General features: G+C 33.7%; 1 protein-coding gene across 1 annotated transcript; it reads left to right on the top strand.

Annotated features, from left to right (window-relative positions):
* The first annotated feature begins 5,737 nt into the window (after positions 1–5,737).
* Positions 5,738–13,118, top strand: LOC111916284 (uncharacterized). The gene is made up of 3 exons (XM_023911904.3): positions 5,738–6,259; positions 6,374–6,670; positions 12,933–13,118. Exons 1-3 carry the CDS (start codon positions 5,738–5,740, stop codon positions 13,014–13,016), a joined length of 903 nt encoding a protein of 300 aa, XP_023767672.3. The 3' UTR covers positions 13,017–13,118.
* Positions 13,119–13,125: the final 7 nt, after the last annotated feature.

The following is a 13,125-nucleotide window of genomic DNA, read 5'->3' as shown; positions in this document are numbered from 1 at the left end:
TAACCGCGACAAATTAATTAGTCCGGGTATTATTAAGCGTTAATAATACTCGATATAACTCATAATAATAGCTCAAATATTTATTTTAAGGACCTAATAACATTTCTATAATTATTTGAAAGCTATGTTAAAAATTGCGTAAGCGTAGCACACTTACAGCGAATTTTATCGAAAACCGGAACTTAATTGGAGCAGCGTTTCGAAACCGAAAAACTCCTTTTTTTCGGGACTCCGGGAGCCTCGGGGCTTCCCTAGGGTGCTAAGGGGTTTTTCTAGGGTTTAGGGGGTTTAGATGAGCTAGAGAGAGAAACTAGTGAGAGAAAGAAGTGGATTTGGAGTGAAAAATTCGAAATGGCTCGCATGCTATTTATAGCCCCAGCCGCCTCGGACTACGCGGGGCGTCCAGCAGCTAAGCTGGGCGTAGTCTCGGATAAGGGTGCCAGCTTCGCACCAGCTGGCTCGCAACATCGGAAGAGGTAAGGCGAGGGTACGCGGGGCGTACAGACCTCGGACGCTGGGCGTATGCGAAGGGCGACGTGTCAAGATTCGAAGCGCGTTCCTTCATCAGCGATGGGCGGCCCAGATGCAGCCACGTCATCAACCTCGCAACAGACTTCGTAGATTCATGTTTCAACTTTAAAAAATTGTAACTTTCTCATACGAGCTCTGTTTTCGACGTTCTTTATATCCACGCGAAGGTGGGAACGCACTCTACAACTTTCGTTTAGACTTCGTCGGCTAATTTTGGCTTAATTTTAAATTTTATATTATTAACAGGCCGGGACAGGATTGGTCCGTTAAATCCTCATAACTTCTTCATCCGACATCCGTTTTCGCCAATCTTTTTCTCGTTACGCTACTCTTAACGAGATCTTTGATTCTCGTTCAGGTCGTGTCGGCTAAAAACCGCTCGATCTAATATTCAATTTTCGGGCTGTACACTGCTAGTCCGAAACTTCGAAAAATCATAACTTCTTCATACGAAGTCAGATTTGGTCGTTCTTTTTATCGGTGTTCTTAGTTTAACATATTCTACAACTCTCGTTTAGATTGCTAAGGCTAAATCTCGCTCTATCATAAATTCACTATTTACGCTTCCCGGTATCGTGCCGGTTTTGCCGTAAAACTTCGACGGGCCATAACTTCTTCGTTATAACTCGGATTTCGGCGTTCTTTATATGTACGGAAACCTTGAGACATATTCCATAACTTGGTTAAGATTATTTATTCTAAATAATCTTTTGTCGAAAAGTCGTTTTCGACCCTTATTTCCTTTAAATTGACTAGCCCGGATTTGCGGGCGTTACATTTGGGTCCAGATCCAGAACAAAAACTCGAGAAGGGACCAAATGCTCCCCTTAATCAACCTCTAAAAGGGTTAGAAAACCCTAACACTAAGAATCAACACCAAAAACTGAAGAAGGTCCGAGAATAATACCTCAATACAATCTCTATGGGCTCAAAAACAACCAAAATTGCACCTCCTTCAGCCTCCTCTTGCCTTGGTCACTTCCTTCTTGCAAAAACACCCACAAAAGGATCAAGAATGGCCTTTCCTTCCTCACAAACGCTCTAGATCTCTTAGGGTTTCTATCTGGGGGTTGCTTGCCGTAAATGACGGCCCTAAGGGCCTTTAAATAGGTCTCAAACCCTGGAAATTAGGGTTTCATTAAACAGCGTGGACTCGCCGAGTCCAATCGTGAACTCGCATACGACTTCGCGACCATACTCGGCGAGTTTAGACGCCAACTCGCCGAGTCTCCTCACAACACCCAAAATAAAAGAACAAAATATAATACCTGGGAATCCGGATGTTACACTTAAGATACTCTAGGACAGAAGTACTTACAAGATAGAGGCTTGAAAAGGTGCTAAAAGTCCAAGAACACTAGTGTGTGTTCTTGGTGAAACTTGAAGATCTAACCTTTTGGAATGATTTCACGGATGGAAGTGTGTTAAATCACTAGATTAAGTAATATATCAACTTAATAAGGCTAGAAACACTTACAAGTTAAAGATCAAGGAGGAAAAGTCGGATGCTACTTGAGAGGATTTGAGTTCTAGCTTGAAATGGTGAAAAAGTGTGAAAAATGGTTAAGTGCCATTTATATAGTCACTAGGCTTTAAAGTCCAAATACCATTTGGGCCGTAAAATCCAAACTCTTGGAGTTTTTGGAACTCTATTGTTGCACAATAAACCCTAGGGCATCCTCTCTCCTGGTATCTCCCGAAGTACTAACTTAAAATGACTCAAACTTATTCCAGAAAGCTTGAAAGTTAGCAGAAACTGTTCTGACTTCTATTGAATTGAAATGTTGTACAGAATAGAAATTTCGGGTTGTCACAGGTGCCTTCGACCCGCTAGACACAGTGAGGAAACTCACCTCTAGCTGTTGAACACTCAAATGAATCTTTGTCTGCTGGTCTGAAAAATCCCCACGCTATCATCATCAAAATAATATCAAATTATTAATTGCATCTCGACCCATAACCAAGAATCTAAGCTACTTAGCCCATAACCAGAGTAAAAGACCATTTTACCCTTTTTATAACTTGGCCTAAAGCCAAGGCCCAACTCAACTACTCAAAAGGCCCACATCCTAAATGGCAACTCAAAGCCCAATTATGGCTTAATCTTCCAAATTGATCCCAAAACCCATCATGGGCCTAAATCCAAGGAAGCCCAACATACTAATCAAAAGTCTAAAAGATAAGTCTAATGGCCCAACAAGGCCCAAACTTAAAATACCCAAACTATGGCCCAAAACTGAGAATTATCAAGCCCAAATGCCCATCTGCTGAGTACGCGGGGCGTACTCAGCTCGTACGCCCAACGTACTCCCCTGACCACTAGTCTTCTTCATTAAGCACTTAAACAATTAAGACCTTTTTCCAAACTCTCAGATCTGGTTCCTAAGGGTTACTTATCATGTAAAGTTGACAACTTTACACTCATGCAAGGCTTAATGGGACTCAAAGCTCAAAAATGAGCTTCATAAAGATCTTAATGCTTGCATGGACCAATATACTCCATAAAGTTTGCATTTTTATGAACATGGGGCCTAAATGGCGTTAAGATCTAGCATATATTGCTTCTGGAGTAGATCAAAAGCTCAACTTTAACACAAAATACTCAAAAGTGCATAAATAACACCATGAACTAGATCTAGCATAAATGACCATCAAGGTGGGAGCTTTTTACCTCAAAAGGCTTGCAAATGTTAAGGTAACTCTGGATCTACAAGTTCAAGTTATCCCTTCAAGTGTTCCTCTTCTTCTTCTTTACTACAAGACACCAACAAACACACTTTCAAGCTCAAATCTCACCAAATGCGCTTAGGGTTTCGTAAAGGGAGATGCAGGTTGGCCAAACATGTACAAGAGGTTCTATCATAATGCTTAAATATGGTGCAAACCCTAAAAATTAGGGTTTGCCCTTGCACCACGTATGCCATGCATACTCCACGTACACCCCGCGATCAAGAATGGGCTATAACACTAAGTGTACTCATAGAGTACGCCCCGCGTACTAGCCAAGGACCAAAAGGTCAACAATTTTCATCAAAGGGCTAAAAGGAAACTTACCAAAACTTGAATGTTACATGAATTGTTGAAGGAATGGAATGGTTTATTCCATCGAAATAAAAAAGAAAATGCTGTTTCTTCCATCTAATTGATGAAATTTTTATTATTTTTAGCATGCTACAATTTAATTATTTATTTTTATTTATATTATAGATAAAAATCTATATAGATATATGTAGCCTAGTTTATAGAATCTCATGAGTATTTACTTGCATAAAATGTGCCACATAATATAATTTTTTTGTGTATTGTGGCAAATAGAAAATGCCACTAAAATCTTAAAAAGGGTAACTAAAAATAACCTAAGTTCTTTAATCTAATGAACATCCAGGCACACAAAATACATGTCACAAATAACTTTTCTTCTATCGTAACAAATAAAAAGGTACCATGAAATACCTAAAAACTACAACGTCAAAAGCAAAGAGTGTCACTAAAATGTTTTAGTGGGAGCATTTCTAATGACACTTTTTATGTGTGCCGCTCATTTTTTGAGAAGCTTTTAGTGACATTTTTTGGGGTTTTTATTGGCATTTTTTGTGTGTTATTAAATGAAATTTTTTTGTAGTGACCTCTTGGTCCATGATACATAAATGGAAAAAAAAATCTAGATAAAACACTTTGATTTTAACCTTAGGTTAATTTATTTTGTCAAAAGGGAGCAAAATGAGTCGAACCCTCATTCTTATATAGTGTTGATTTTATTTTTGTTAGGTTTAAGTCACAAGAATAATATTCTACAACTAGCAATTTATTTATTTTCAAACCGATCGTTTTACTATCTATTATTTGATTGACTAATCTTTTATATATTAGAATGGTTGAAGAGTCAAATGGTTTTGCAATTATTCTTGGGGATCAATGAGAATTTTAATTATATATCCAACGAATTAAGTAACTACTGTCATGACTCATGACCTTGGGCCGGGTCTGTATCCAGTTATTTGGAAGTACTGTTAACCAGTGGAAATGTAATTGATATACGTCCTTGGTTTTTAGTGGGCATCATCGGTTCTCCTAATTTGCCTTACCAAACTTCGGATGTTAACAGAATCTTTCCTACAAATTTCAAGCATCCATCTTCAATATCTAAAAACAAGCTTCTACCACAATATGGGGAAAAAGATGCACTATATGGTACAGTTATGAACAAGATATCGACCAACAGAAAAAGAATAACCAAGGTAATAAATAAAATTGCGTGAGAGAGAAAGAGAGAGAGGTGATTGTGATGTGAAATAAAATTGTGTTGTAAGGATGTGTTTGAGTTGCTAGTATTAGCTATATATCAATGCATCCAAAACTATCTCACGGGGATATTTGATAGAATTATTGAACCAGAACCACCAGTAGTCCCTTTGTCTTTCTCTTATCGTACGTCCTCGTCATTTTTTGTCCCCCTGGTGCCTTTATATTAGCGGTCGTGTAGGACTTGTTATTGGTGGTGATGCATGCATGGTTGTGGTTTCAGCCATGGAGATACGATCAGGAGAAGTAGATAGTGAGTAACGATTAAAATAGTCAAAAAAGATCCGCAATATATATGCAGTATGAGAGATATGGGACTAATGGGAGGCTAGATTGATTAGGTCGAAGAGGAAAGAACGCTCTAATACCATATTAATTACTTTAGGTATTTTCCCATGAACTCATCATTAGCATAAATCACAGATATATACAATACAAAGCCAATTGGCCAAATAAAGAGTTAACTAGGAATACACATAAAAGACAACTGAGCCTAAACTATACAAGAATATAATAACTATATGAGCAAAATAATCATTTTGAATTTCAACACTCGTTTCATATTCTGTCCGGTTATTTTCCAATAAATTTAATTAATCTGTTTTTGAGATCGTTTTTACAAAACTATTTAATTAAGAAAAATAGATATATGATCGACTTTTATTAGCATACATTGAGTTATGTTTCTTAATCTGACTAGTAATTAAATGAAAGTGCAATTTATATAATATTATCAAGAATCTAAATATATGGTCAATCAATTTTTTTCTTTTTTGCTAAATTATACAACTAACTAAAAAAATGCTAAAATTTAACGACCAAAAGTCTTTGCAATCCAAAGTCAACTCCCATTCTAAATAATTAATGCCCAATTGGCAAAGGTTTTAAAATATGTGAACCATATATGCCCATGATCAAAGATCAAAAGCAAAAGGAAAGGGGATCATACAATACAATGGAAGAAGTTTCCATGATGGCCAAGGCTTATTACGAAGCAAGTTCAGACCATGTTAAAAAATTGGCTCATGGCTTCTTTGATTCGATGGACAATGATGGTGATGGAAAGATAGATCGAAGAGAGTTCTTGGAGTTCATAAGAGACGAAGGTTGTGGCCAAATGACAAATTCGTCCTTCTTCGACCAAATGGATCGTGACAAGAATGGTACTCTTGATTTTTTTGAAGTGATGACAGTCTATTATATAGTTAAGAGCGGAAGACCATTTTGTGACAAATGTAATAAGTTCATCACATCTACATATTTAACATGTGTCGGGTGTTTGGAAGATCCAAATGGAGGCTACTCTTTCTGTATTTGCCTCGATTGCTACAGAACGCAGATACCTAAGCACATGCACGATGGTTTGTGTCGATTTGTAGACAATTATTCATTGCTTGAAGCAATGACCAAGTCAAAATTAAATGAGGTACGTATTTAAGATATAATCCATGTTGCTTTTGAAGTTTTCGATACAAAATATCACATATATACCTACAAATTAAATGACTTCACATTGACGAATTGTTTGTGTCACATGCAGCAAAGATCCATGGGGGCAAAGTCTAGACCAAATGAAACAAATTCAAATCCAGGTAGACCACCTATGGCTATGAGTAACAACCAGCTGACATGGAATCCATGGTTACCCACGGTTCCAGTTCCATATAATAGCCATAGGCCACCTCAACTTCACCACTCTCATTCCTGGAGTCCAGGTTCCCCGAGTGCTAACCATACAGTGATTATCCAAAGCAATTACTCATACCACTATCCACAACCTCCTCCAGTTCAGCATCAGCACGTTGCTGCACCTAATAATGCAATTGTCCCATATCGAGTAAGTTCTATAACTTAGATTAATTCTATATTGCCTAATTGGCTATCAACTAATTTAGCAGAACACACCATATCGCAGATTTTTAGAAAGCACATCGACCATTTACGAAGTTTACTCGTATACATATATTCACGGATTGTCAATGTGTCCACGATGAATCCAATTTGGCGAATTTTATTAATTTATTATTTATTTCTTAACAAAAAAAATTTCTCTTGTTTTTTGTGAAAAATAGAGATGGCAACGGGGGCGGGGAACACAGGGGACCCCAATCCCCATCCCCATCCCCGAATCCTCATTCCAATCCCCATCTCCATCTTCATCGGGGAATATAAATAAACCCCCATCCCCATCCCCAACGGGGACTGGGGATCCCCAACGGGGAAACGGAGATTTTTTTTTCTCTTTTAACATGCAAACTTTTACGTAAGAAAAAACTCTATATTTCAATTTTACCAGCATAAGTTTAAAGATTTTATAAAATATACAAGTACCCATAAATTACAGAAAAAATATAAATAAATTTTCTACCAAATTTAAATACATACATCAAAAATCAAGTAAAAAAATTATCAAATTGATATTTAAGGTAAAATAGATCAACCAAAGAGAATATATATATATATATATATATATATATATATATATATACATGAGTTTAAATTAGATAAAAGAAAAAGCAAAAAGTATAATTTCAACCTAGTAATTACTAATGAGTTAGGTTACTTAGCTCAAATTTTATGTATTATAAACTATACTAAAAATATATGTTATGTATTATTTTTATATATTAATATATGTTGGGGACGGGTCCAGGGTCGGGGATTAAGGGTATCCCCATCCCCATCCCCATTTTTTTTATTCGGGTATTCCCCATCCCCGGTCAACCTGGGGATTCCCCAGTCAAAACGGGTGCGGGTTTCGGGTTCCCCATTGGGTATGGGGATTTTTGCCATCCCTAGTGAAAAACTCAATTACCTTATGCAATACTAAAATCTGGTTTATTAAAAGTAAAAACAAAAAATAAAAAATAAAAAATAAAGTTAACGGTTATGGGGTACCAAACAAAAAATTTTGATAAATTATTTTTAGTATTTATGCATATAAATGACCAATAATTTGTTCAAGCTCAAACTGGCTATCAACTAATTTAGCCGAACACACCATATCTCAGATTTTTAAAAAGCACATCGACCATTTATGAAGTTTACTCGTATACATATATTCACGGGTTGTCAATGTGTCCACGATGAATCCAATTTGACGAATTTTATTAATTTATTATTTATTTCTTAATGAAAAAAATTTCTCTTGTTTTTTTTAATGAAAAACTCAATTACCTTATGCAATACTAAAATTAAAAACAAAAAATAAAAAATAAAGTTAACGGTTATGGGGTACCAAACAAAAATTTTTGATAAATTATTTTTAGTATTTATGCATTTATAAATGACCAATATTGATAAGGTTAAGAATAAATTGGTGTGTAAGTCATTGGTTAAGAAAAACTAAAATCCAAGGTTACAATCCATTTTGTTTTTTAAGGTTAAAATAATGTTAAAATGATAAATTAGTAGTTGAATATAATAAACAATTTCAAATATAATAAGTAGGGGTGTTCGTTTGGACGGATTGGTTCGATCCGATCCAATTAAGTAAATTCAAATTGATTTTGGTTTTCAACATATGAATTCGAATAATCCAAACTAAATTCAAATCCGATCCGATCTGATCCAATTACAATTCGGTTGGATCGGTTTTTATAATTCGGTTTTCAAAAACTAAAACATTTTAAAATGACATATAATTATAATATTATCCAATTCTTATGGAAGAAGCAAAAAAAAACATTAATTGTGATTTAAAATTTATAAACTGTTAAGAATGTATATTATAGTTTAATATTTAATAGATAAAAAACTTTTCAGAAAAAATACATATTAATGTTTTTTATTAGATAAAACTTTATGAACTTATTTGAAAAAACAAATTATAAAACTAATAAATAGTTATACTTATATTAAAAATAAATAAATTATAAATTGTTATTCGGTTTTTTTGGATTATTCGGTTCATATTTTATAAACCAAAACCAATCCGAAATCCAAAATAGTAATTCGGTTTTGATGAAAACCAATCCAAAAATCTGAATATTCGAACCAAATAGTCAAATCCAATTTGTCCAATTGGACAATTCGATTTTATCCAAATAATGAACAATCATAATAATAAAGAAAAAAAATATTATAATTTTTTTATTTAAATCAATAAACATTTTTTTATTTTACTATATTCAAACACTTGAAAATATTTATTTGTCATAAGAAACTATAATAACCTAAAAAATATCATAAATAAATGAATGAAAAAACATCATAAATGGTACATGTGGTTTCCTCATAATTGAAGTTTAGTCCTCGTGGTTTAAAAACATCATAGATGGTCCATGTGTTTTCAAAACTTTTGACAATTGATCCTTATTATTAACTCTGTTAAGTTCTTTATGTTAACTGAAGGGCGTTTTCATCATTTCACTGCCACATGGACCATTTACGATGTTCTCACTTATTAAAAAAAATGAAATAATATGTAAAAAAATCTTCCTTAATAAATGAAGGTTTTTTTGTCATATGTCAATCTCTCATGAGTTTTGACATTTGTCATTTTGTGGTATTTTTGAAATAAATATTATCCACTTGTCAATTTTTTATTTGCTTCAGTTTTTAAAATTAAAATCATATACTTATATATTTAAAGTATTAAATATCATATATGATATTAAATTGCAATAAATATGTTTTATTCCTTTCTTATTTTAAAAGTTGTACATTACAAAATATTTTATGTTTACACTTTAATTTAATATTTAATTTTTTTTAAATAAACCTGTGTAATACACGGGTCTCACATATAGTGAAATCATATATAAAGGGTCTCTCTCGAATTCACACACATACCTACACTTCTACTTCACTTTTCGTCGATCGAAGCTAACATCTATGGTAGCAAACAATAATGACATGAAAAGTAAATTCGAAGAAGCATTTGACCAACAGAAGGGATGATTTCTACTCTGAATTTATATGCGGTCTCTTCTTTTTTCCATTTGGGTTTTTTTTTCTTCATTTGAATTTATATGATATCTCTAATCTCCAAATGAGGAGCGAATCTTCCAGCAACAAAAGTGAATTCACCCGATATTGCTCTTTCATGGGTTGTATTTCCACTGGTTCTTTATAGCAATGATAGAGAAAAATCAAATCATTCAAGTCCTCTAAAGCCATTATCTTCAACAAATCAACAAATCGTTCTCAACAATTCATTCAAACATAAATATCTTATCGCCTGGAAAATCAGCTAAATATCTTCAAACAACAAATGTTTCAAGTATATTCATCTTATTAGCTCAAAATCGGTCCTCTAAACCCACCAATTTTTGGTCAACACTGAATTCGGTCCTCTAAACCTACCAATTTTCGTCAACACTAAAGACTGGCCATCTTCTTCTGAGTTTATTGAAGTTACAAGTATCAAGATTTCTTAAGATTTCATCTTTTTATTCCTGATTTCCGAGTTTAGAGCAAAAGCCCTAAATATACAATTGTTGGTCTTCACCTTTACATCATACAACCTGATACGATGGAGATGGTGATTCATAACAGAGCAAATTCAGACATTGATATATCTAAAATCAATTTCAGATGGGAGTTTTTTTAAAAAAATAAAGCTTTGTCCATTTGAGTTCTTCTTCATTGTGGTGCTTGTGCTGATCTTCACGCCTACATCGTCACCAAATCTACTTATTGAGTGCCCCCATTGTTGCCTAGAGGCCTAGAATTGGTTGGAAATAAAGATATAGAGAAAAGAGATAAAGAAGGAATGAGAGAATTAATTATACCTGTGGGGAGAAGGGTAATAGGTGGTGGATGCTCGGTGTGGTGAAGATCTTGGTGACCACATCAAATGGTAGCGATGGTTGTGGCGGAAGTGACTGGTGGTGGTGGGTTCTTTCTCTAATGGTGGTTGGTTTGTGACGTCGCCCCTGATCGATGGTGGTTCTAAGTTTTCAAAGGTATGATGAGCTTTCGATTTCTCCGTGGTCTGCATCCCAGCTTGTTTGATTTCATAGGATTGTGAGAGAAGGTGGGTGGATGTGTTGGGGGGGGGGGAGAGAGAGAGAGAGAGAGAGAGAGAGAGAGAGAGAGAGAGGACCCCTATGCATATTATTTCATTTATTATATTTTTTAAACAAGTGAAAACATCATAAATTTTTTTTTATAGTAGTGAAATGACGAAAATATCTTTCAGTTAACGAATAAAATTTAATGGAGCTAACAATAAGGACCAATCGTGAAAAGTTTTGAAAGCATAAGGACCATCTATAATGTTTTTAAGCCACAAAGATTAAACTTCAGATTTGAAAAAACCACATGGACCATTTATGATGTTTTTTCTAAATAAACCAATCTCAATTAACAAAGATCACTATGCATTTAAAAAGTTTAATAAAGGATTGTGATATACTTATATAACAATAATGTTAGATAATTCTATAACAACTAGTTCTTAGTCTGTCTGCATGTTGCGTTAATGAGCATATAATTACAAAATAAAGTTTCGATTCAAACAATTATGTATAAAAAAACGGAGAAAAAAAAAAACAAGGTTTGAAAAAATGTATCTTGTTTGGTATAATACCACAAATGATAATTAATAAAACCAAAAACTATAAAAATAAATAAACAAATGACTAAAAAGTAATTTTAAAATATAACAAAAGACTAAAATTATAATTTATAGAATACTAATAATTTAATTTTTATAATTAAGGAAAAGTGAATATACCTTTAATTATGAAGAATAAAATTGTTAGATCAAAATTATTTAAGAGAAAAAAAATGTAAATACAAGATTCGAAATTTATATTTTATGCATAATTATTGTAATATAAAATGCTTTTAGTTTTTCTGAATCTAATAGTAACCTCCCCTCACAAACTCAATTTACAAATTAATACTACTAACACTAATAACAAAAGAAAAGCCATTTATTATAAATAAAAAATAAAAAAATAAAAAAATCCAAAAAATACTAACTTTCAATTTATGATGGAGACCTTCAAACAAAAATAATAGAGTCCAGGTCCTTTCTAATTCCCCAAGACCGCCGACGTCCCCAACACTACTGGCGGCCACTGCACGTCACTCTCTCCCCTCTCCCTTTGCACTACCGTCACCCCTCCCATTACCCCTGTGACGGTGGTGTAGTATGTCAACACTCTTATTCTTCCATTTGGAGTCTCAATGTTGATCTCTATCTAAAACCGGTAACAACACCAAGGCATAGACGGTAAATTAGGGTTTCAGTTTTGTTTTAATTCCAATAGAGCTTGTAATTCATATATTAAGGTCAAAACGTCAGATTTCATGATGGGTTGAAATTGGATGACGACCTAGTTGGATTCTATTTACTTAATGGTAGCTAGGTGGGGAACCCCTGCGTTGCGGGGGTCGGATGCGACAGGTCTTTCAGTAAAATTGAAATATGAACAAAATAACTTTACATTTTAAGAATGACTTTTAGAAAAAATTAAATTCCTATTTTTTACATATTCATTTTCACTATAGGATGTAAAAAGTTTGTTTTATTATATATTTGTTTTAAAAAACAAAAACTGCACCTTAAGACGGATTTGAACCCAAAATGACCGGGAAACTGGAACTATTCCCAACACGTGTCCGCACAAAATATAGGTAGTGACATAAAATGACCTAAAGACGGATTTGAACACAAACACATAAACAGAGTACCATTCTTGTCAAAATTACGTAGTATGATGTGGTTAGGTACCTAAGCTTATATAAGGTTGTTAGGTATATTTACTTTTCCCATATATATATATATATATATATATATATATATATATATATATATATATATATATATATATATATATATATATATATATATATATATATATATATATATATATATATATATAAAGAATTTGGGACAACTTTATACTGTTTAAGTCTCTGTTTCTCTCCATAATGATGACGAAGGACATTATCAAGAATTATAGAAATGCTTAAATGATTACGAATACACATGAGGCAGGCATTGTTGTACCTCGAGTTATAAAACGATGGTTTTCTGTATGGCTTGATATGCAGAATTTTCTAAAATTTAGTTCTTAATTTTTCCGTCAGAAAATTGAATCGGTTGAATTTTGTTTTATTGATTACAATTTCGATTTTTGCAGCAAAATTGGAGGATCGCGTTGGGAGCATTGAACGCCGCACTCCAAATTGGTGCCCTTGGTAGTAATTTCTGTTCAATCCTATGATAAATTTGGCCGAACAAGTGTGTTTACAGTTTACCTTGCTGTTTCTATCTCTGTATTGTGAGTTTCCTCATTTATGCAATGAATTCATACATATATGTTCAAGATTGAG

Source organism: Lactuca sativa, chromosome 2 (assembly GCF_002870075.4).
Source record: "Lactuca sativa cultivar Salinas chromosome 2, Lsat_Salinas_v11, whole genome shotgun sequence".
NCBI lineage: Eukaryota > Viridiplantae > Streptophyta > Magnoliopsida > Asterales > Asteraceae > Lactuca > Lactuca sativa.
The sequence above is the reverse complement of the archived record's forward strand: the minus strand, read 5'-3'. Positions and strand labels throughout refer to the sequence as shown.